Genomic DNA, 25,684 nt, shown 5'->3' on the forward strand with positions numbered 1-25,684 from the left:
GAGTTAGTGAATAATTCATTATCAATTAAAGAGAATGACCATCAGCATTTTTTTTTCCCTTGAAACACAAAACACCTGGCTCAAAGCTTTAATGCATGAGGTAAAGATCTTTCTTTATATTAGCAGAATCTAATTTAGAAAAGTGCATTATTGATTCTATCCGTTTGTCAGAACCTGCAGTGGCATTGAGCTCAACATTGCCAGTAACTAGAAATGTAATGTGTATATGAAAAAAGCCAGGTGCATTGAAATTAGCACTAATTTTATTAGAATTCAATAGACATTTAGGTCATTTATTTCTATTTTAAGAAGTAAATGTTGCCTTTGTCTTCACCTTGATGAAAATTTACCGAAGAAAGAAAACACCATCATGGTTTGTTAGGCAGTCTGGTCAAGTTGCAAAGGTCAAGGACTTTTTTCCTAGTGTATGAGCTGAAGTTGGTACCTAGGTCGCTTCAAAAATAAACTCTTGAGGAAAGACTCTCCCCCTCACACCCGTCTGCACAGGTGCCCACAAGATGGTTCATGAGCAAGATGGGCCCCAGTTTATAACAAAGATCCCAGGCATTTTAACATCTTTTAGTATCAATGCTTTGAAAGACTTATGGAATATCACCTCGTCTCCTGCTACTGGGATTTTACTGGAAACAAGCTCAGTAGCTATTGAAAGCACTTTTCTCTGTGAGCTCCCAGAATTCCTGAAATAAAATGAGTGGTTTGCCAGCAATACTTCTAAGGTTCTTCCACAGACTTAGGAGACCTGAGAGAGAATTTGTATCAAATTCAACATTGAGTTTGTTCTATCACTTTCGTAAAGTCAAGTTCCATTATCTAGAGACATCTTCTAAAGCAGGTTGAAAAAGCATCATAGACTTGTGGTGCCAGTAGATAGATTATGATCCATATATGATCCATACATGATTATGATTCATACATGGAAGCCTCTTAGCAAGTCTGTCATTAACACCTAGGTTTGCAAAGCTAGCATGATATGCTCCTATATCTCAATCTAAATACGATCCTGTATAAAATTTCTGGTTTGTATGCCAGCTTCTGTACCAGGCCTTCCATCTCAAAAGTTATCATAGAATGAGTTGTTCCTTAAGTGTTCAATCCTCTATCACTGAAGCCAAAAAGACTCTGTGTGATCATCATTTCTCACTTCCCTTTCTAAGCTTAGCCTTGATTTGTCACAAAGCAACTCTCACTGTCTGGCAGTTAGAGTCTGAAGAGTCAAAGAACTGTGCCAAAGGATTCACGTTGTGCCATCAAGATCTCAGAGATGATAACATAAACCTTAAGGGATACTGATGCCATTAGAAAAAGCATAAATATATTTTGCTAAAGAAGCCCATGCTTACTGTGAAAATAAATTCTAAATTATTTCTCAGCTTCTTCAGAAACCCAAGCTGTCCATAGGCATCTGCAAAATCAGAGTCTGAAGAATAACTGAAGGATAAAAATTTTCCCAAGGTTTTCTATCAAATTAAAAGCTTGCAGGTGTTTAATGTTTCCATTTATATGAAATGCTGCTCAAATACTTTTTAACACAAATACATTAACAAAACATGCTTCTTGTTCAATAAATTATATTATCTCAGAATCAAACATACTGCAAGTGTGGTATTAAAGGAACAAAGAGTTCTGTAATCTTCAACTTGAAATCTAATTCAAATGTTTTTCACTTCATGTTGGCTTAGTGTCCTCTACAACTGAATGTCTAAAGCATGGCTTCTGCTTGTAAGATACCAGATATTTGAAAAAATTACAATACTAAAGAAGAATTTCTAATCATTAAAATTAAGTGGAAAGCCATAAATTAAAAGGTTTTTATAGCATTGTTCTTAAAAAACTTAATAATGCTTCATGCAACTATCAGATTGAGCACATAATTGTTTCCACATTATAGTAATTTATAGACATCAATCAACTAGCATACATGAAAAATAGACTGTGACAACACACAACATAATTCAATTAACTGTTTAAAAATAAATGCTGAAAGTCCACATTTGTCCTGTTAAAATCATAAATTATTAAATTTTTGAATTGAGAAGAAAAACAAATAATGTCTCAATTTTTTTTTGCACTGATTGCTTTATACCTACTGCTTCTCTCATTTGCAGTTACATGGACTGTTTCTACACTTCCTACCATTTAATGTCCCCATGAAAATGAAAACTGATAATTAAGAAAAATAATATTTATTGTGCTTGGGTAGCTGAGAAAAAAAGGGGAAAACCTTTACTTTTTATCAGCAATATTCTGCACACTGATAGCAAATTTCCTACAGACTGAGATAAGAACTTCATATTTCTAACCAGCTCTTCACACAGAGATTCCTGTGGATACGTGGCTTCCGTGGGGGGGTATACACAAAAAGCAAAGATTGCTAAATTTATTTCCTATTCATTTCCTTTAACATCAACCCTAACTATCTCTTCAAGAAAGACATTCACCTGATTATTTTCCAGTTTCTGAGGCTGGTTTTGCCCTTGAACAATAACAGGAAGGGGAAGATCTTAGCATGCCACAGCCCTTCTGGATGTCAATTATGGAAAAAAGTCTGGCAGATGAGCTACAGAAGTTAAGATACAGTTTGCAAGCAGTCAAAAGGAATACCTTCAGCTCAGGCATGTTTATTATAAGCTGCATAGGTAGTTTAACATCTGGGTCCTTTGTATAGTCCATGGGCACAACGTTTGGTGCCATTTCATGGTATCGGCCATGCAACCTGCAAACAAGCAGAAACAACCAGCTAATAACCAATTTTAAATAACCAATTCCATTCAGACATGTACAAATTCAATCACGTACAAATTTGTCCTGAAGCTCTAATCATTGGTTTTAGCGCACAAGTCTGAGCCCACCAAATTCCCATCTTTCTGAAAAAAAGAGGTTTTTGATGCAGCATGCAGCATAACTGCTACCAACAGCCACATGTTTCTCGAGGTCTGTAACTGAGTAGAGTTTCACACAGTGTGTATGTAACATTTAGGCACTGCCAGGTATGTGTACAGAAGGCCTGAACCAAGGCATGTACTACGAAATGCAATTCTTATCATATGTGGAAGTTAAGCCTTACACCTAATTCATAAACTGCTTAGGACAGAACGTGCTCCTTTGTAACGTCCTATGTCTTAACACAGTGCATTCTGATCTCTCAGTAGGGCATATGTACTACTTGCATACATTATAAAGCCATATCTTGTGACTTACTTTCCCTTTAACAAAAAATCCTGCTTGCTCACTAGGCATACTAACAATTACATATAGAGATTACTATATTTTAACAGCAGAATATAAGCAACCCCTTCATTTCCCCAGCTTTACGGGCAGCAGCTCTGCACCCAACTGAACTACTTCAGGTTCATGTGTGTAAATAAACTCAAAAACTAGGGCAAAATAATCTAAAGGCATCTGTTTTCTCATTATTATGATGTACCACAAAGAACACATAAAATGAAACACAGAAACACATTTTTTTCTGCATTGTAGGAAACTGATGTCCTCATCCTGCACAGCAATACTTTGTGCCATACCAGAAATTGGATATCCACTATCTCAGCACATTTCAGCTGCTTACCACAGCTCACCCTGACATTTCATAAATACTGTGTAATTCAAGATGCAATAGCCATTTCCCTCTCTAGCAATTGATTTCTCTGTTGTAAACAGCAGCTAAAAAGATGCTTCTAAATACAACAGAAAAAACAACTTAAAAGCACTTAAAAAGGAAAACTTAAAAGAAAACAAAACTTTCAAGTCCAATGTCCATCTAGTAGGGTTACCTACTTTTTTAAAAGCTAGAATACTGAAATGGTGTTCTAGTCTTCAAGAAAGTAAAGCACTCCTGATTGGCAAAACTTGACCATTGTGGACAACATTCAGAAATTCAGGAGCTGACGATCCCTGCTTATTTTAACTGCCAAGATTTCCTTCTTTATCTAATATTAGACTTGTCTCTTTATAACATGCCATATCAGTGCATAGTAAACCTGCCAGCTCTTGCTGACAGAATTCACTACCTTGTCCACAGAAATTGCAATCCATTAACACTGAAGTTCAGCCATACCTTTTGGCAGCCAAAAGAAGGATACAGCTCCCAGCTCTAGACTAGGCTGACAGAACTGTCTGGAAGGCAGGTGCTGTACACAGAAACATGCAGGTAACTAACTGCAGATTTGAGGGTGGCTCTCATATCCTGTTTTCCTCCCAACTAACCCTGCTGTTAATTCACCAAATCGGTCAAAGAGCTGTGGATATAGGAGCTTTCTACCTGAGTGGATTTCATACTAAAGCGTCCAAATGAGTCTGCAGGAAGTGGCTCTGATCTAACTTCTGCAAACTAAATTGCAGCAATAAAACACATCATCCACATGCTTTTATCTGCAAGGATCCAGCAACTCTATTTGTAATAGCCTTATCACATGCCGTGATTAGCATTTAAGACAATGAAAAGGCCCATAAGATTTCCCTATACCAAACATATAGTATGTTGCACTTACTCCATTATCCTTCAAAATAACAAACAAGAACCCCAACCAATCGAACAACCACAAAAGACAGCAACACCTTTTCCTTCTGTAAGATCTTGATGCTGGAAGGTTCTTCAGGGACACTATGTACTCTTTTATAATCAACTGGATTGCCAGTATCAAATACTGGATTTTGTAGAAAAAATAACAGACCTGCTTCAGCCTCTTAACAGGATCCCAAGAAAACCACTTGTCATAAGGAACACAGTCCTTCACGCTGGAGGTCCAGCAAAACTCCAGTTTAGTTGAATAACTTATGTTGCATTGGGGGAATACTTACTTTTTGGCAAGGAAACAATACATGTCTGATCAATTACTCTGTAACATGATGTAAAGCTCAGTAGACATCGGGGTTATTTACACCCATAATCCTCCTGCCTGTATGCAAAACTTCACTACACCTTGTAGTGTTGTGCACTATGACAAATCAGTAATCACTTCCCAAATGCTGCTCTCATTACTGACTGTTCTCTCAATAACATTAATTCCTAACTACAAATAGAGAAGAAACAAAGCTCTGGTAAAGGCTCTGATATTTCTCCTGTTTTGGAGAAGCAGAAGGTTCTTCAGGTGACCTGAACACCTCAGAGCAGTGTGGACCTAGAGGAAATGCTTTTTGTCCTTTTACTCAGCATGCCCTTCACAAAAAGCATGTCTTAACACAACCTCAAACCTCTTTATCTGTCCTAGACACAGAAACATTTATTTCGTGTCAGGGAGGTAATGTAAGGTTTTGCAGTGCTCTCTGAACACACAGATTTGGAAAAGCTGCCATTGTCATACAAAGACCACCATGTACATTCAGAAGCCCAAGACCAGCCTCACTGTCTTTGCAGCAATAACTACTACAGCTGTATTTCCTTTGAAAGATTCTTCTGGATGCATGCAGAAACATTTTCCTATTCTTGGATGTGCTCTCTTTGTCAGCAGGATTCCTTATTAACTTTGCATAGAAGTAGGAAATGAAAAATTGGCAGTGTCTTCCCTGCAACAAATGAGAGTAGAAGGGAATGTAGTGACAAATTTAATGGCAAATTTCGTTAACTGATGATGCTCTGACCCCACAGGTACTGGTATATGTTTATGCTTCACGTACAACATTCAAGGATTAGGGTTGTGATTCTGTATCATTTTAATCCAGTCTAAACCGAGACTGCTGATCTGCCCTTGCAGAAATTTGAAGCCCACCAGCCACTCATGTCCCTTGTATAAGCACTAACATTTAAAAATGTGCAGTGAGGTTCAGGAAACTGATGTGTTTGAAAATAAAGACATTTTCACAGTTAGCTCCTTGAGGTTACTGAAGCAGTTGTGGCAGCAGCAGAAGAAAATGGGGGTTTATTGATTAATTTAATAGAAAAACTAAAGGCAGAACAAGACTTACCCCTGTAGACAGCAGTAGTGTTAAAATCAACTCAGTTGCCCATCAACCAGCGAAAAACCAAAAGTGCTGTGTTCAGAAAAAAGCCCACAACACAGTTTTGTCTCCATAACCTACTTTTGATTGATGGTAACTTTCATTTTACTACTTTGGGTCTTTTACATGGCAAAAGGTAGGTCAGAGTCTGTTCCCACTTCTCAAAGGTGGAGCATCCTAGAGTCAGCAAGGATGACACTGTGGGAATTTGTTGGATATAGTTTGGGATGTCTCTTACAACAGAGCCTCCTGCTCTACCTGAATAGATCTGAAAAAAGAGATTTCTAAGCTTACACCCTGCAGCAACCATTTAAATTCACTATTGAGCTTTGGGAGGGAGTCCGACTGTACCCAAGGTCACCAGTGGTCTGTTAAAACACAGAGCAGTCCTTCCTTGGCCTGGTGTACATTTATCTTCACCATTAAATGTAGTGACAACACATTACAGCTGGCTGAGCTGCCTTTTTAACAGGAACTCTGCACTGAAGAAGCGCTGAAAACAAGAGATAAAAGCTTGCAATGGCTCATTGATTAGAAATAAGTAGAGGCTTTAAAGTGGCCTTTAGAAATGAATAAATATCTCCCCAGTTTGGGTCCCACAGCAACAGTCACTTGATTTATGCTGTAAGGGGGAAACATTTTTATTCAGCAATATATATATATATATTTATTCCTAAGTAAAAGGGATGCATTCAAAGACGTGTACATTACACTCAAGACCATCTCAAAGATTAAATTCTAGATTGCTTGGCATTGTTCTGTACTGACAGAAAAAAAACCCCAGCAAATGGCTTAACTAGAGCAATGAAAGCAGGCAGTGAGTGCTGATGGTCAGTCCCACCATGGGTTCACAGGAGTCATGGCATGACCTGACTATACACTCGTTGTACAGGATGGAACAACCTGTGCCTGCAGCAAGACCAGAAGTGCACGGCTGCTGTTCAGTTGTACTTTTGGTTATTCACCACAATCAGAGCTATAGGCTCCTGTCCAGATGACAGAGCTGAATGAAACAGGAGAAGGACTTTGTGTAATATACAGAGAAGAATTCACCACTCCAGAGACCAGCAGGAGAACTGACAAGTCAACATAAAGCCCTGGAAAGAGCCAGGTCTCATCAATCAGCCCTTCCAAGCACCTGAGATGGCTGGAAGTAAAAGAAGCAGCAGCATTGAAGATGAGACCGCAGAGAATGCAGGACAGAATGCACTGATGGGAACTGATTTACAACTCTTGTACCAGAGGCTGCAGCCCTGTACTGATGCAAATCAGTGAACTGCACATGCTCTCTTGTCCTGCAGTCCTTTAATGGACAGCTGGGGAACAGAGCCAGACAGACCAAAACCTACAGATCTGCCACACAGGGAGAAAAAGCTGCTCTTGCTCAAAAAGAAGGGGGTTCTTTAATCTGGGGCTGAGAAACTGAGAAAGAAGGGGCCTTTGGGGCAACTGATAAAGTACTCGGAGGGTCTCAGATTTATGCCATACTTGCACAAACTGTTTTTGCAACAATAAATGTTAAATGTTACACATTGTAACGGAGGCATAAATCCCTGTGCTGCACCAATTCCTCAGTGAGTTATTGCTTCCAAGGATTGCAAGAGGTTAGAACAGTCTATTAGAGAATGTGGTCTACCATGTGAAGCTGAAACCAAAATGACAGGAAACATGATACAAGGAAATTCAGTCAGAAACTGAAACCACACCTCACTGAATTGCCACAGTTTGACAAACAGATAAAGAACAAAGGACAGTGAGAAACACAAGAAGAGTTGAAAGTTGAAGGAATTCTGTTACTGATATGTCTTTCCCCTTTTATGATTTCCAGTTGAAGTTATTTTCATTGTATCAATAAAATACAATAACTGGGCACTGAAATCAGATTTATAAAAAGGCAGCATAATAAGATGAGAAAAAGTGGATGGATGAGTCTTCTGCTACTTTTTAGTAGCATGTAAAGTATTTATTCATCTTTGCAATGCAAAATGAAGCAGCACAAATTCATTTAAGAGAATACTACAAAAATATCCTCCCAAATAGTCTACAGTAAAATTAAAAAGAAATTGTGAGAAATGTTTTTGGCAGACAATTTATAATACATTTATTCTAAATCTAGTTACAGTTATGAAAACTCGGACTTCCGATATTTGTACCCTACTGTTCCCAGACCTACATGATGCATAGTGAGTATAGATAAGAACACTTTATACTGTTTTTCCTTCCCTCAAGTGCCACTCAAACCCCTGCTCACAGGCATCTTTTCTGCTGGTGATTCCAAGAATCACAGTGTGACTGAGGTTGTGAGGAACTCCTGAGATGAACCGGTCCAACCTCCTGCCCAGCAAGGGCACCTTGAGCAGGCTGCCACATCCAGATGGCTTTTGAGTATCTCCAAGGCTGGAGATTGCACAACCTGTCTGGGCAGACTGTTCCAGTGCTTGCTCACCCTCACAGTGCTTCCCTGTGTTCAGCCAGAACCTCTTGTGTTTCTGTCTGTACCCACTGCCCCTTTTCCTGGCACAGGCCTCTGTCTCCTTTGCAGCCCCCAGATCTCAGGTCTCTCAGCCTTCCCCCACATGGGAGAGTCCTCAGTCCCCTATCCATCTCAGTGGATGCTGGAGCAGCTGTATTGGGGAGCCCAGAACTGGACACAGTACAGCAGCACTCTGGACCCCATGCAGATCAACATTGACAGGGATTCTCTTCTCTCCCGAGCCTTAGCAAAACAGGTACAATCTGACTTCAAAATAATACAGGAAAAGTTTATGGTAGGGAAATACAAGGACTGCCTAAAACCCTTTTTTTTTCCCCTTTTTCATTCATAGAAGATACAGAAACATTTTTAACAACAAGAATGGTAATGTAATTATCAAGAAGATCAACAGTAGCTTCAGGATATATGTATTCTTTGTGTATATAACTTCTTGCCTAAAACTCAGGAAGATTCACAAGGGTATAGAGCTACTAATTTAATTCTTTTGGCTGATGCCTTTTCCTCCAAAGCTGACAATGGGGCAATTCCCCTTTCTGCATACAAAACTTCTAACTCTTTAAAAGAAAAACAGGAGCTGTTTTCTAACTCCTCCCTCCATTTGTGTAGCAACTTGCTCCACAGCAAGCTGCCTCCCAAGCAGTTTGCTGCATTTGCTCCCTTATAAGGAAGCTTTCCAGACACTTGAAGGAACCACTGCTTAATTCTCTGGCAGATTTCAGATTTAAAATCCAATATTCAGCTGGATTGGCTAGAAGGGCTCCCGACACCTCACCTTTCACCCATCAGGAACAAGCCACGAAGCCACAAGCCAGAAGACAAGGCAACAGAAGAACTATTTTTCTTCTACCAAAAGGTTCAAAGGTTTGCTGATGTCCCAAATTGTGCCCAGCTTGGTCATCTAGTGCCATATTCCCCTGGCAGTTGTCTAACTAGGTTAAGTCACTCTCAAGTAATACAACTTGAATTGGCAACTTTTGTGCTTTTTGGCTAGGACAGACATCCAAAACCACCTGCATTTGAGTGTTTGTTTGGGTGCCAAACTGTACCAGTCTACACGGAGAAGCAGAAACAGATGGGCTGATGAACAGTTAAGCACTATTGCTAGAGTAAAAGCTAGTCTGCCAGAAAATCAGATTTGTAAAACTGACTAAAAGAAATAATGCCTTTTGAGAGACAACTCAACCATTTGTTCCCATTTACAATCATGAGAAGCACGTTATACAAACAGATTCATTGCTATAACTAAAGTGGTTTTCCCAACTTTTCTTCATGACATTTTTTTCCTTTTTATTCCTTCTTGTCTCTACAGGATGTTTTCCAGGATAACAAATCTTTTTCAAATCGTGATGCTCAAAACTGGACAGTCTATTCCTTCTGAGGTTGCAGTACTGCTGACTGGAATTCTCCCATTTTATAAACACTGCTGAGGCTAACACATTTTAGAAATGCATTTCTCTTTTTTGCAAGAGCATTGTAGGGGTGGTGTTGTTAAAATGATGCTCAGTTTGCTCAGATCACTAACCCCCCAGCCCATTATTTTGATACACTCCATTCTGCACTTGCAAATTTTTTCTCAGTTCTTAGGACTTGAGTGTGTGAATTTTATTTTGCTCATTTTGACTCCAGTAATTTCTCTAACATACTGAGTACTGTTAAAAAAGCTAATTTCAATCTTCATAGCATCTGCAACTCACTTCACCTCAATGTTTCTTACCATTCTCACCAATTTTCTATGTTCAGGAGTATTTTGACCAAGAGTTCAGTGCACTTACACAAGTAGAAAAGGACTACTACAAACTGGAATATGTAGAAGTCTTTACCAAAATAAAGACATGTTGCAGCTGCTTCTTTTCTCTGACTTACAAAAGCAGATACTCACAGGAAGATTTGATTTTAACAAATCCGCAGTGGCTGCCTCTGAGCATGTATTAAGTTCTAGGCACTTACAGACTGCTTGTCTACCAATGGGTTCTGGCATCTCTCCATGCAGAAGAGTCGTGTCCTGAAGCTACACACATTGGTCTAAATTTTCACATTCTCCTTAAGAAAACTGGGACATGTTTTAAAAACCCTAACACCACCAAAGCAGCAAGTAACAGCTCTAAAAATTTGTCAGCTGTCCCATTAATATTTTAGATAATGTTTTGAGTCAGTGATAACAAATATGTCTACAGTAACCAACATTCTTTAATATGTTCTTACCCTGGAACCATGACTGAATGCTCATAGCTGCAATCAGCACTTCCAAAAATTAATCATCTTTAACCAAGACTTAAGAGTGCATTTAGGTTTTCTGGTGATAAACAGCTGTCAAACACCAACAGTGAGCTATGGTTTCTATTTTTCCCTTTCACCAGGCACACTTGCCTCTGCTGCAGTCTTAGTTTATATTTTTTCCTAGATCCATTTTCAGCAATTTGTGATAAACTTTTCTTCACTTTAAATTAATAAGTTATACTATTTTCTAATAATTTGCACATTATCCACACTCAGATTACTAATCAAAAAATGTGTCTTCAACCCCTCTGACCACAGCCTGGATTTATGTTGACTTGAGCTGCTGTTGACACCAAAGCCTTGCACTCTAAGGTCAGTGTGTAAGTCAGTCTAAAAGGTTACTGGTAGGGAATGCTCTTCCTCATTTTCAGTTGCATTTGCTTGTTGTGGCTCTCTTGTCAGCTTTGGCACTCATCTGATCCTTCAGAGAGCTGATTCAGCTTATTAAACCAGCAGAAAATAGATTTACTGGTTTTTTGGGTTTTGATGGGCTACTTTCCCTGCAGGGACACATAAAAACACTTAGCCCATTTCACCTAATTGCAGTCTCACACTGGCTTACATCAGTTTATAGCAATCTAAATTGAAGCTGCCATATTCATTCCTTCATCCCCACCTACACAACAGTCATTAACAGCCATGCAAACGGACGGTGAGACAGACAGAGCTTTCTTTTTTTTTTTTTCCTTTTTGTAAGGATGCTCCTTGTTGGATCATCTCACTGAAGTGGGCAGCTGCACAAGAAATTCAGTTCAGCCTAAAGAGGACTCAACCTGCATTTCCTCCATATCAGCCCTGTGAGCATCCTGCAGGGTAAATAAGTGCCCAGCAGTACCTGGCTGCCCCTTCACTGAGACAGGGAGATGCTAAATCAGTAAATGCTAATTAACCAGGGAATCATAACCCATTTTGTTCTGGCTCACTAAAATTTCGCCTCAGACATGTAGAAACACCTCTGGATTCTACACTAACTGCAGGATGTGCCCTCACTGGTATCACTGAGCAGAAAAGCAGCAAATCCCTTTCATACAAGCCACTGGCACAACCCTAAAATAGTCTATGATACTCACTTTAAGCTGATCACCACCTTACGACAATTATACATTATAAGTGTATCTTAAATCCAATCCTACTCTATTCTATACAATTAATACCTGCAGAACAACAGGCTTTATCTGTTTTCCTCACAAATCAGATAAAAAGATTTAGCCCCTTCCACATGGATCTCAAAGGAGAAATTTAAAAGAATTTACTTACCGAAGGATTTCCTTCCGAGTGAAGAACGTGCAATCCTGTTAAAGAAACAAAATATGTCATTGTGCTACAGAAATATTGAAAGCAGCTCAAAGAGTTATATCTCAGCCTTTTGGAAGGAAACTCAGATCTGACAGAGAAACATTAACGATGCCATTTGGGTGCCATCTACATTTGACTCAGAAAGCAACATACACTAGAAAATAACAGAAATATTTCAAGGGCAGGCCTATCAGTAAAAAGAAAGATATTGATAGTGTGATAGCTCAGGAGGAAAAGCCAGGTTGCTGAGATACTTCTCCAATGTGGAATGACCAGACCAGAAACAAAATTAAATCTAAAATAGAAGGTATATGCCAAAAGTATTCATTAAAAGAATATGGAAAACTACAAAAAAAAATTGTCTTCTTACTTTAAGTATCCCCCTGCTGGAGACAACTGGTTTAATAATAAAATTATGTGTATTTATTAGTTGTTAACCATTTTTGCTAACAATCAGTTTCTACAGTGATCTCTTTGTTGAAGTCTGCAAACTCCTCTCTTTTAGGAGCATGGATCAATGGATAGCCCCTGCCCTGAACAGCAGCAAACCATTCAACTCTCTCTGCTATCACAGAACTAGAAAGAACTAAAATGTAAAAGTAGAGCTTGCTGAACTTGAGAGAAGAGCATACAAGCATTCACTTGCATTCTAAATGGCTCTGTGGTGTAACTGAATTGACATTGGTTTAATTTGCTTCATGAACACCTCTTTTATACTGGAATTCAAACACTTCACCAAAGAACCAGAATATGAGCAGTAGCAGAGTTTGCATTTCATGCCTTTCTACTTCGGTCACAAAAAAAAGATATAATTTCAAGTGCTGTGAGGAAACAATAATCACTCCCATCCCATTCTAAAACAATCTCCTCATCTCCACTCTTACCTAGTATGTATTTAATGGAAATCCTGCCCTGCATCCAAGACTAGGAACACTGTGGTAATGAAATATTTGATAATCAGTTGAGAACATCATTCAATTCAGATAATATGTAACTTGATCTTAGAGCCAGCTCCTGAGGTATATATATTAGGGACAACTACCAACACAGAAAATTCTTCCTGATTACCCACCTCTCCCACAGGCCCATGTGATGTGGCAGGGCATTTGCCTAACCATTCAGCTCTTTGTAATTTTCCCCTTTTAATGGAAAGATATTTAGAATATATTATCTTTGAAAATCAGATTGTGACAAGAAAACAGTATCAGACTTGGTAAGTCATACTTAAAGGGTACATACAAGTACTTTGTCTCTACAAGTCCTGCTCTTCAGGTAACCAGTGAAAAAGTATTTCTTTCTCAAGCTGAGACTCGTTGGGGCTAAATGTCTGCTTTTTCCAAGGAGGGGAGAAGCAAAGGATCCCTTGCTGGCAGAAGCACACAGCCTGTCTCGGGTGTCCAGGAATGCGATCAGTCCCGCAGGTATCAATTATTGAGCTGCCTTGCTCTCCTCTATACAAAGTGCCTGGAGCAGCAGCTTCCTTCAGTGGATTGTGCAGTTACAAGCCCAGGAGGAAGCGCCTTGGGAGCTGCTGACACTGATGTCACATTGTCTGCAACTGCACAAAGTAACATTGGAGCCAGCTGGTCAAGTCTTCCTTAATTCCACACAATCCACACAGTCAAAGTGTCACTTAAGGATGCATCATTTATTAAGAAAGGGCAGGTGTAATCTCACAAATAATTGTAATGCCCTCAGCAGCAATCATCTGTAATTATACAGGCTGGGGAAAACAGCAGCCACTTAAGTAGAAAGCTGACAGGAAAGTGATATACAAATGGAAACAGATTAAAAGGAAAAGTTACCCTTTTAACATGAGTCCTGAAAAAATGCTATTGGAAGACAAATTAGGTCAGATAATGAACCATTTTTGCTGACAGTCCACACATTTTTAATATTTTATTCTGAGTTGCATCATGACGCTGACAATAAACACTGCTGCCTGCCTGTTTTTTGATCAACAAGTTTTTTACTAATGTAACCTAAATCCCACGAATACTGAAAACCTCTATAGCAGACGCAATTGCAACTTTCTACCTGACCACTGGTACTGACAGCTCTATTTCAATAACCCAATTGCCAAGGAATTGTCAGGGATGAAGGCTGCCAAAACAAAATTTAGGAACAGTCTCACTCTTAAGAGAGATCTTAAAGCTACTCAGGGTGAAAGCACCACAAACTCACTGTGACCTGGCCTATACCCTTGATCCAGCCAGATGGTACCAGCTATGAAACAATTTACCATAAAAAAGCCTGTCTGGTGTCAAATGGCAAGTGCAAAACCACAGCTCCATGTGACCTCTGATAGGGAAGTCCAGCCATCCCTCTTGCTTCTCCTACCCTTTTTTCTGATGCAGTTATTCTGTTCATCAAGATGAAGTCTGCCTGTTCCTTGCTGCAGACTTCATTTTGATGAACAGAATAACTGCATCAGAGAATTTTGAAGGAAGAAACTAATGTGTTTGTAAATGAACCTACAATAATGGACACATTTTCAGCTTGGATGATTCCCTTTTAGTGACTTGGAATATAGAGTTGGCAGTTCTGGTTCAAGAGACAAGGGTGAAACAAGTATCTGTTGATGGCAGGAAAAGGGCACAGGACTGTGGGGTTTTTTTTGATTTTTTTTTTGTTTTTGTTTTTTTTGTTTTTTTTTTTTTTAATTACAGCCCTCAGTTGGATTAAAATCATGATGGAAAAAAGGTCTAAATAACATAATTACATTTTATAGTTGCTGGAACTTCAGCAATTTAATTCCAATTTAATTAAGGCTTGGCCAAAGAAACACAGAGGCGAATCATCCAATTTTCTTCTGGCTACTTCATTCATACAGAAAAATACATAATGAAGGACAATAAATAGTAAATTAACATGTTAAATTCACTCTTACATAAGGAAAGGTGAAGTTGGCTCTGGAAAGTATTTGTCATTTATGCACATGATAACTTTGATTTTCCTGCAAGCCAGAGATATCGTGGAACACATTTGCTGTTTTGTGGATTGTATTTGAGTTTACTAAGAGCACAAAAAGCAACCTGTCTGTTCTGTCTGGACACAAAGATGTCTGGGAGTCCTGCTAGAAAAGCAGAAACGAAACAAATAAACATTACCAGTTTTCTTCATTCTTATCAGTCCAACATTACAGCAAGAATTGATCCTGGGAATTATTGCCTTCATTTCTAGTGCTATACAATGGCCTGAAAGACTGCTGCTGACAGCAGGCCCTTGGGAGCTTTAGCTTCTTGAGAACAGAGGCTTTGCCTTGACAGGTCACTTATTCCAGCCCCTGAGAACAAACATGCACCTTTTCCAAGATCAACTCTCCTGCTCACTCTGTCCTCGTGCCCTTAATAATCAAGTAAGTTACAAGTCCAACGTGGGCTCACTGATGGCTGTTTGGAGGTAAGATACCACTAAAACAAATCTGTAATTATTTACTTAACATCTTGTAACAAAGTGAATAAAACCAAGCAAACAGAAAATAAATTTCCCATTGATTTCCATGATATCATGATCTTGTATAATGGGACTTGATTCTCAAATTTAGCATTTAGAGGGCTTAACTGCTTCTTAAAATACTTTGCAGAGAGAATAGGCAGACAGCTGGTGTATTTAGGTTCCACAGGTAGCTTGGCTCATGGCTGGTAATTGGACTTTCTGCAAGTCAGTCAGCATGGCTTGTAAAGTGCAGTTAACAGTCTCTGCTCTTAAAACTTAATTATTATAGCAGAGCAGCATGCACATGCTGTTACTTTCATTCTTTTATTTCCTATGTCAGATGAATGCAAATTTAGGACAGAACAGACTGAAATATGGGTGGTTGGTCCACCACCTTGTCCAGTCATCTGCAGAACTTACCTGCAAACTCCTTGGTTGGTTCTGCTTTGTTTCGAGTTCTACAGTGATTTGAACAAAGCAAAAAAGGAGAGTGAGATGCTCTGACAATGCTGCTACTTAACTGTCTGTAGTGTCCATCCAGCACAGCAGGAGGTGTGGCTCCACTCACCCACATGCCAGCTGTTCTGGGGATGGATTGCCAGTTCCTGAGAGCAGCACACAGCTTATGAATGGCAGCAGAGTCCAGTGAATGGGTGGTTACCAACCACCACTCCCAGAAACAAGTCCTGTGCTTAAAGTACAGCTCTGAAACAAAGCTAACTTCAAGGCAGTACGCAAAACATTCCTCTACAGAACAAAAACTGGAGAAATGAACAACAGAATGAAAGAAAAGAACACTCAAATATGCTGTGAAACAGTATTTCTGAAAGCCATTAAATGCATATTTCTCTTCTAAGAAAACACATATATATTCTGCTTTGTATATGTATAGTTTCATAAGGTCAGGTTTACTTTGATTCTGGAACAGCTTAATTGGAAACTTTTATAAATACAAAAATAATATTAATCAGTCTTATAAAATCACTGCAAATTAAAAAAAAACCCAAAACCCCAGCCTCTAAGATAATGCAGATACTGTAAACCATATAGCTATCTGAGAGAGCAGCTCTTAAAAAATACTAACTATTAGATGCTGCAGCACCTTAAAAGGTAATATTTAAAGCAAATTTACTTCAGAGGTTTCATTTTTAAAATGGCAAATGACATTTTGTATTGTGCCAAGTACAAAATGTGTGTAAGAGCATTTAATCAAAACACCATCAAAATATCGTCCTGTGAAGCAACCAAGAATCCGGTACCAGACAGAAGCAAATGAACTCTTATATAAAAGATCTATTATTAACTCTGCCCTAGCAATCTTTTACAAATGCAATACTTTTGTTCTACATTCCACATGACTAAGACTGGCATAGAGTTGTGCAAGACTGAGTCTGCAAGATATTTATGTATTTTCATCACTGTTAGTGTATAAAGAGTTAAAAATGCTGTTTGCATCAGAACACCAATGAAAATTTTACCATACAGCTCATCCATACTTGTCATCATATATACTTCACAATTACACCCAAACCAACCAAAACACCCACTGAGTTTCAGAAGGAAAAAAATCTGCATCTGTAAGAACCTGTTTACATATTGATATGGCAACAGGGGAGTAAAAACAAGTCAGACATTAGCAAGGACTGGAAAAAAGCAAACTGCCAACAGAAGTAATTTTTCTCAATCTACAGATACACCAAATGGTAACATGAAACAAGAACCTGACCAAAGGATATTGTCTCAAAAAACTTGCTCCATTATTATGCTACTTTTACTTGCACAATAACAGCAATACTGTATCAAATGAAAAATACTTTTTACAGAAGATCCTGGGGAACCTATGAATGCACTTCTTGTATTCTTGCAAAGGATTAATTTTCCAAGACCCTGGATGAAGTCCGGATGGCTTTTTAAAAGACAGTTTGATGAACCTGTTTTACTTTACAAATGGTGTTTCTTGACAGATCATAACATCACTTGTTTAATCTGGTTTTGCATAATTCTCATGAAATAAAGTTGAATTGCACTTTGACTTCAATTTTGATAAAAGGAAACAAGTGAGCTCTGTAATAGAGAAATTCTCGTGTAACAGAAGAAAGTCAGTGCTTCATAGTACTATACTGTATTGCAATATTGCCTATAAGACTGCCAGGGTAAACACCAGTTTGTTTTGAGACTGCATTAAATAACACCATTAACGAACAAATACAAATGGCTTGCAATAAAACCAGTAATATGCTTTATAATCTCTAGGTTCTAGAAGGGAAATAAAACAAACAATCAAACAAAAGGATCACTGAATTTATACTGAATTCAGATCCCTTGATTCAAGTAATCCCCGAAAAGGAAATCATATTGACTAAACAGTGCAGGAGTTTGTCCACAACCCAAGTACAGTTTCTCTGCATCTCCTACTCAATAGAATTGTTTTAGAGTTAGAAATGCTGAGCATTGAGGTGAATGAATAAATAAGTTGCTTTACAGCACACTTGTATTTTCCATTGCTTCAAGCATCTGTACACACTCAAAACACCCTAAAATATCAGGTAATTTTCTTTTCTCAATATGAGACGACCTCCAAAATCTGTAGGCAGCTTTTAAAATCTTAATTTTAAAATGTTCTTTTATTGCAATGAAATCCATCTTTCTTGCCTATCAGTACTTACTTTTTCCCTCACCAGACCTTGGTTAGATTTCACATTTTCTGTATTAAAAAAAAACCCTCAACAACCAAAAGACCCATTCACAGAAAAAAAAAAACAAAAAACTAAAACCCACAGGCAGAACTCTAAGGACATAAGAATCATAAATGCCCAATAAAATTCCTTTTCTTAGAAGGCCAGTATTTTAAATGCTGTGAATCTCTATGAGCAACCCAGTGCTAGCAAAAGCCTAATTTGCAAAACATTTTACTAATCTTCTTAATAGCAGGTGTTAGGACAAGGTGTTAGCCTGGAAAGCTGCAAATCTCCTTTTTTTACTTTGCCTCTACCTACCTGAATTTTAAAAACAGAAAACAAACAAAAAAACCCTAAATGGTTTAATATTATCAAGCTCTGTTACAGGTCTCTTGTACAAACAGTTTCAACTGGCTACCAGTCTTCATGAAGAGCATTTAAAAATTGTCCATTTAAAACACTGAGGTGTATATATCCTGTCGTGACCACATTTACAATTCTTTAATTTAAAATCAAAAGTTCTGCTAACAACTGGCTTTTCAATATGCCAATTTACATGCAAAAAAGGTGCATACATAGGCTTTTCAGAAAGTTTTCGATAAATCAAACAATTGGATTTATTTTATTTCATTAATATCACACTAATGACCTGAGATTTATGCATGCTAGCTTTTCAAGCAGGTGATTTTTCTGCAGCCTAATCTTCACTCTCTAAAGCCAAAGCCACTTGCATAGGTTTTACCATACTTTAGGCACATGAACTTCTCACTTTTTCACCTCATAGTGTATTGTATGGAACAAGCACATAAAATACAATGAATTTTTTTAAATTATAAAAATTTTCCACCTGAAACAATATTAGGTGCTGTAAGCGCAAAACAATTTGTACAAAAGACAGAAATAATAGAAGGTACAACCAGATAATACAATGTCCAGAAACAGATTTCAATAAAGAAATTATAAATCTAACCATGAGGTGAGTGAGGTTTGGAACAGTCTACCAATAGGAACTGTGAGGAAGTAAAAAAAAAAAGAACAACCAAGATATATTTTACAAAAGAGATTTACACTTTTGCTTCTGAATGCTGATACTATGAACACTGTACTACTGTTCATAGTATCACTGGACCACTGTTGTAAGGAGTACAGAACTAACTCACAAACACATAAATTCACAAGAAACTGCTTTAGGAAAAAAAAAAGACTCAATGATCAATTTATAAAAGCAATTTATATGTAGATGCCTTCCTGGTCACTGGGGTACAGATGTGCACAACAGACTGTAGCAAAGTGGACTGTGGTACACAGTGTTTTACTTTGCCCCATGGTTTAGAGGCCCTGGTAACTCAGCTGCTAGCTCAAGACATGAAAAACCTGCACTAAAAAAATTATGCAAATATTGCCCCATTCTTCCTTTTTCTATTCTGAAGAAATTCCACAAATGAGAAGAAGGCAGGTAAGATGGCAAATTCCAAGTCAAACAGCTCCACGTACAAAGAGCCGTCTCCCCCAGGATGGCATGGAGAGGCAAGAGCTCTCTGTGTGGGTGGCCCCAGCAGTCAGCTCAGGATCTCTTTGTTTAAAAGACTCAAGAGAGATGCAAAACTAATAAATCAGAGGCAAGTCACCATCAAAATTATATCTTTATCTGATTCTTCACAGCATGAGGCTAATGCTCCTTCCTGACAAATTCTGCAGGTCAGTTTTTGTCCTGAAACCTGTTATTTTATGGTACTTGCCAAGCACAGTCAAAAATTGTCTAGCTCTACACTAATGAACTGCAAGTCTGCCTGTAACAGAGAAATCCCAAAGGCGACTCAATCCACTGGGCCAAATTCCTGCCAGGCTTTGAGATCAATTACCCAGCATTATAAAAGGCAGGGGCTGCAAAAGCCATTAGAGAGAGGCAATTTCTACATGAAGAGCACTGAATTAGGGATGACATTTCAGCTCTTGCATCTACCAGTTTATGTCAAGAGGATAACATTAATTACATTTGGATTTTGTTTTGTTTCACTGCAGTTGTGCTCTGTTCTGTGTTCACTTCTATTGTTGGTAGGAAGACTGGTGCTTTACAGATCTTTGATTTCTCTCTTGCCTATCCAGCAGGGATGTGAAAAAGCTTTGTTTGGATCTTGGACTGCTAAGTCTAAGATAGGGTCTGTATCTGTCCCTTGCTTATCACAAGATAAACTAAATCTTGATTTCATGTGCTGCTAATTTAATGTTTATCACTTCATGTAGGAGAATAGAGCAATGCAGCCAACCCTGGCTGCCTCTCTTAATAAGCAGTCAGCTGCCTCCTTCTTGAGCACACTTCTAATCAATACTTTGCTTCACTGTATTTTCAGAAACTTGTTCAAGATGCACACTGTGCAGACAGCTTCCTGAAATCCATTTCAGTGAGATTTGCAGTGAAACATGACTAAAAACATGACGTTCTTTTTTTTTCTTTCTACCCTATTTAAAAGCAGTTTATGCAATGTTAAGTAAATAAAGAAGTGCCAAGTTATTCCTGACATGAAATGCCCACTTACTTATGATGAGGTAAGAAACTGCTCTCCAGGAGTGGACACAAGTGTAACAACACATATTCTGGAATTATACTAAGCATATTTCTCAGACTTATCCTTAGGAGAAGTGAATTTAGACAATATCTATTTTATTCCTTTGCACTCTATTGCCAGCAAAAGGCATTGGGGAGAGAAGGTGCTACACTTTTGTCAAGCTAGTTGCAATCTTTATTCTGCTTCCTAGTTCAGACTGAGGATGTGACCCTTCTCCCTCTATACCGAGAGGGAATTAAATGAATATATTCAACAACCCAGCCTTAGAATATTATTACAGCTGCTGGAAGGAACAGTAGAAAAAATACATGTAGGTTAAAAGAAAGTCTTCAATTATATTGGAAAAAAATCACTCCCCAAAAACCCAAATCATGCGTAGATTGCTCCCTTTAATCCCCGAATGCAAATCAAGATATCTTACCTGGTAGGCATCTAGCTGTTCATCAGTAAATATCGTTTGCTTGTTACCCATCTTAAATGAGGAATTCTTCCTCTCTGCAAATGCATCCCATTAGAAGTAGCTGGATTCCTCTGTACTGTAGGCATTTATAGCATGTATACTCCGTGAGTGTGCTGAAAAAATCCCAGAGCCTGCATTGAACTGCTTTGGATTGCACCTGCCCAGTGAGGAAGGACACAGTCTGGCAAATCTTTGTAAAGGCTTGACTGGAGCGTGCCAGGAAGGAAAGTGTTAAAATCACAGGCAGGTGTCGTGCAAAAACAGGGATACTAATCTGTCCCGTTTCAGATGCTTTTCTAAGAGGCATAGGAGCTTTTATGACCCAAACCCCGAGCGGCCGCACCCAGCAGAACGCAGCTCTCTCTTCCCCCGGGGTCTCACTCAGGGCGCTCCTCACGGCACCTCCAGGTTTTGGAGCAGCTCTGCGTCAGCCGGTGGCGCTGGGCAGCGCAGCCGTATTGCCAGGCACCCCAACCAGGCTGGGAACAGGGGAGCGCACAGGCATCGCACGCAGAGCCCAGCCGGCTCTGCGAGCTGCCCTGCCTGCCTCGGGCTGCCCGGGGAGCGCGGCCGGGGGCAGCCTCACCGTGTCCTCACGGTCCCTCTCCCGCACCAGCTGCTGCGGGAGCTCCGCAGGAAATACTCGTGTCTGCACCGTGCCTAGAGAGGATGTGAGTTCACCCCAAAGGTACCAAACTGCCGATTACAGCGCTGAACACAAGGACTCCTTGGCACCTTAACTAAATTTTTAAAAGACAGCAAGATTAAAGTAGTTAAACAGACGCTCTCCTGCCTCCTTAGGCTCACGCAAGCACAGCTGGGAAGGAAAAACCTCTACCACAGCCTAAAGCAGAACGTGCCAGTAGAGGGCTCACGGTGTGTTTTAGCGCACCACAACCGTACTGACGGGAAAGTAAAAAAAAAAAAAAAGTATCTATGAGAAGCAGACAGACAAAATCATATTATCTAACATCTGCAGAAGGAAAAGCTCTTATAACAACAGCAGGAAGAAGTCGGAGTGAGAAAGGATGGCAACGAGGAAGAAAGACCCATTATAAGCTCACTTTCCATTTGGGCACATTGGAACAGAACAGGGTAAAATTTCCAACTTTATTTGTAGCCTGCCAACGGTCATTATTTTCTCATCAAGACAGCAAGTTTAATAAAAACACTTTGAGAATTATTGTGTGCTTTCCCCTACAGCTTCTAATGATCCTGGGCTGATAGCAGGATTGGATAATAGGAGCTCACCTTGGCATGTAACAACAAACATTTAAAAGTAATAGTGAAAGCAAATATATTGTATACATAGTAAAAACATCCTATGAAGTGTGTTGGATATGTAGTAAAAACATTCTAAATAGTGCAGAACCACAGACTGTTGTAAGGGATGGCTTATTCAAATGATAAGATTTAAAAATGCAGGTTTGATTAGCTGCAAACCAGCAGTGCCCTGAGCTACAAAAATTACAAGGTATATCCCATATACAGAATAAATGCCTTGGGATGAGAATGTAGGCAGTAAGTCTTATTAGCAATAAGCAAACATCAGAATGTAACATCAAAGAAATGCATTCTAGTAATAGAGCATATTGCAGCACAGTTTCAAAATAAGAGGGAAGAAGCTACGTTAGTAAGGAAAATACAAATGGAGTGATTTACCGTCAGATCAAGACAGCAGCAAGCATCTCTTCAAATACCATACAGTTGTACTGATTGGCACATGGCAAAACCCATCTCTGTTTTCCCAGCCTTTTTTTCTCCTTTTCCCTGGTGTGTAGTGGCTTTGGATTCCTATTATGTTCCAAAACGTTCTCCACAGGTAATTCAGAACATTAAAAAGAATTTTTTAAAATCTGCAAAATACATTATTTCCATTTTTTTTTTTTTAATCAAAACACCAACAATCTATAAGGGCCCCTTGAGACTAAGAACTTGCAATGTTCTGTAAGTTCTGAATGAGCTCAATCATTGGCTTTAGTGGTTATAGATATAATTAAGCATGGTTAATATCGCTGATCCGGTGCTACTAAAATGCAAGAGATAACAGCTGCTCTCAATCAGACCAGGCCAATACTTAGGCAAGTGATTTGCATGAAATGGCATTCCATTCACAGCCACCTACTTCAAGCTGCCCATCTATGCAAATCAGATTAAATATAAATGGCCAAATTACCTCTAAAGTCATTATACAGAAGTTAATAATCAGCAGGAGTGGATATGGCTCCGTATCTTTTAATCTTGTGATTCTGTATGCTTAACAACGCTCCTGCAGTGAAAAGCTGACATCCATCTCTTCGTTTTTCACTTGCTTTTATATCCCTGGCTGCTTCCCCTGTACCCTAGATACCAAACACATCAGAAAGTCTCTATCTTTTGAATCAAAACAACAGCAGTAAAACAGCAGCAGAGCTTAATGGAAAGCATTAACTAGGTAAGGCTTACTTGTGGTTACAATGTAGGCCAGAGGATTCAGATATAACTGTTAAGGTTTACACTATACCAGCTAGCTCTTCTCAAGTGTATCACAGTGGTAACTACATCTCAATGCACAATTACCTTGCTGTGCTAATTGCACCAAATTTAAAGATGGTATAATACACAAAGTCTTTTTCACTCCTATTTGTTTGTACATGTCAAAGTTCAGATGATCTTCCAGTTTACTCTTCTGTACTTCTATCTGTTCCTATTTATCAAAGATTAGCTTATTTGCCAGTTGGGTGTTAAGCAAACTTACTGCCAGCATGTTGCTGCAACAAATCTATAGTTTTCAATGTGCACAGCAAGAACTGACCTTAAATACTACCACTACCACATTTCACTATATTTCAGTTTTTAAAAAACTGTTTGCCAAATCAAGTGGTTTTAAGCTATTAGAAATAGATAACAAACATCTTGCAATAGGTTGCCGATAAAATTTTGTAAGGATATCTAGAATAGTCTTACCATTTCACTGCCCATTGAACCAGAGACAATGGTTCAATAGCCCCTGCTCATTTGCTTTAGAAGTTTAAATCCCAGAGCAGGAAATACACTGTTACTCACACAGCCCAGTGTAGTATTGGACAGCAAGATGACTGTCAGCTGCCATGGCCTCGGCTGACCACAGCCACAGCTCAGGCAGTGGGACATGCCCACCTCACACAGCTTTTGGTGCAAATTTCTCTGCTCTCAAGTGTTGCAAGCCCTGGCTGTCACAGCAGCTGATTGATCTGTTTTATTAGGAGAGGTGTAAATTTAATGGCCTCCAACAGACAGGTCAGAGTACCTTAAGTTGCCTCTGTAAATAATGCAGTGAGAATGCGAAGGTGGTTTAAGTATCAACTCCAACCCCTCCCAAAAGGAGGCTCAAGCTGCTCTGAACAGACCACTTTGCCACAAGAGGATCCACACAGAGTTTTAACAATCACGTCGCAGATCTGCTGCTTTCATATATTGGTTTGCTACAGCTTTTAGTCGGGGAGAAAGGAACCTAAGAAATTTCATGCCCATTACACCAAGTATTCCAACAACTTCCCTCTCACACAGATATTTCCTTGCAGATGCAGAATAACTGTTCATAAAGAGTTACTCTGTTAGCAAAAAGCACAGTTTTGATTCAGAGGGGCTGCCTGTACATTTATTCTGTTGTTACCTTGCACAAGTCCCTAGGGCCCACTGCTACTGCTGGTGTGAGGAACTGTGATCACAGTGTGCAAGGGGAGAAGTTCTATTGCCCACTGATACTGTAAAAATCCCCCCTGAGTTTTTGGGATTTATTTACTGGAAAGTTATTCAAAATTCTGTTTGCATAAAATAAAGAAAAATAATAACATTCACCTTATACAGCGGCTGTGGAGCTAAAAAAAAAGTTCCTTAAAGATACTACAGAGTTACAAAACAATACAATTGCATGAGCTATAAATAAAAAATTAACTGTAATACACAGTTATGAAAACCTAAAAGATGTGAAAAACGACAGTTTTTGCTACTGCAATGGGTTAAAAAGTTGTTTTTCCAACACATGGTTGCTGGGAGGATGCTCAGACCCCATTAAATTTGTCTGGAAGTGATATCATATGAGAGAAGGCTTCATAGTCTTGAGCTCTGAGGAATGAATAAACAGCTTGAAAAACACGCAAGACTCACATCTCTCAAACCAGGGAAAGCTGCCAACTTTGCTATGAGGAGCACGAACTTTCTAGGGAGTTTTAATGCTAAAGAAAATAAATAAAAAGGAAAATGTTGTGTGAAAATGTGTTAGTTTTATGATCTTATCTATCTAGCTTAAAAATACACCATGTTAGAAAAGGGAGGTTTCTGAGTGCATTTCGTTAAGCCTAATTTATCCATAATAAATAGAAATTACCTTTTTTTTTTTTAAGGTGTTTTATACAAGACAATGTCTTGCCTCAGGGACAAAATAATAATAAAAGTAATGGTTGCCTTAGCAGGCTAAAGGTAATATAATGAATTTCCCCACAGGGAGTGACAATATAGTGATCACTAGGGGAAAGACAGTATTGTGTCTCCTCCCAGG

At 38.9% G+C, this 25,684-nt stretch overlaps 1 protein-coding gene across 2 annotated transcripts in view; it reads right to left on the reverse strand.

The window, feature by feature from the left end:
* The window catches only part of CIB2 (calcium and integrin binding family member 2), a 40,514-nt gene extending 15,200 nt beyond the window's left edge, over positions 1-25,314 (reverse strand). Inside the window, exons 1-3 of one of the 2 annotated variants that reach the window (XM_030228551.2) lie at positions 25,294-25,314; positions 11,984-12,018; positions 2,623-2,734 (exon numbers count right to left, since the gene is read on the reverse strand). In XM_030228551.2, the coding sequence (XP_030084411.1) occupies positions 2,623-2,712 (90 nt within the window). In that variant the 5' untranslated portion in view covers positions 2,713-2,734; positions 11,984-12,018; positions 25,294-25,314. Of the gene's footprint in view, positions 1-2,622; positions 2,735-11,983; positions 12,440-25,293 lie in introns of those variants that run through there. The other variant, XM_050978727.1, reaches the window with a different exon arrangement.
* Between the last annotated feature and the right edge of the window lie 370 nt (positions 25,315-25,684).

This window comes from Serinus canaria, chromosome 10 (genome assembly GCF_022539315.1).
Source record: "Serinus canaria isolate serCan28SL12 chromosome 10, serCan2020, whole genome shotgun sequence".
In the NCBI taxonomy this organism is placed as follows: Eukaryota; Metazoa; Chordata; class Aves; order Passeriformes; family Fringillidae; genus Serinus; species Serinus canaria.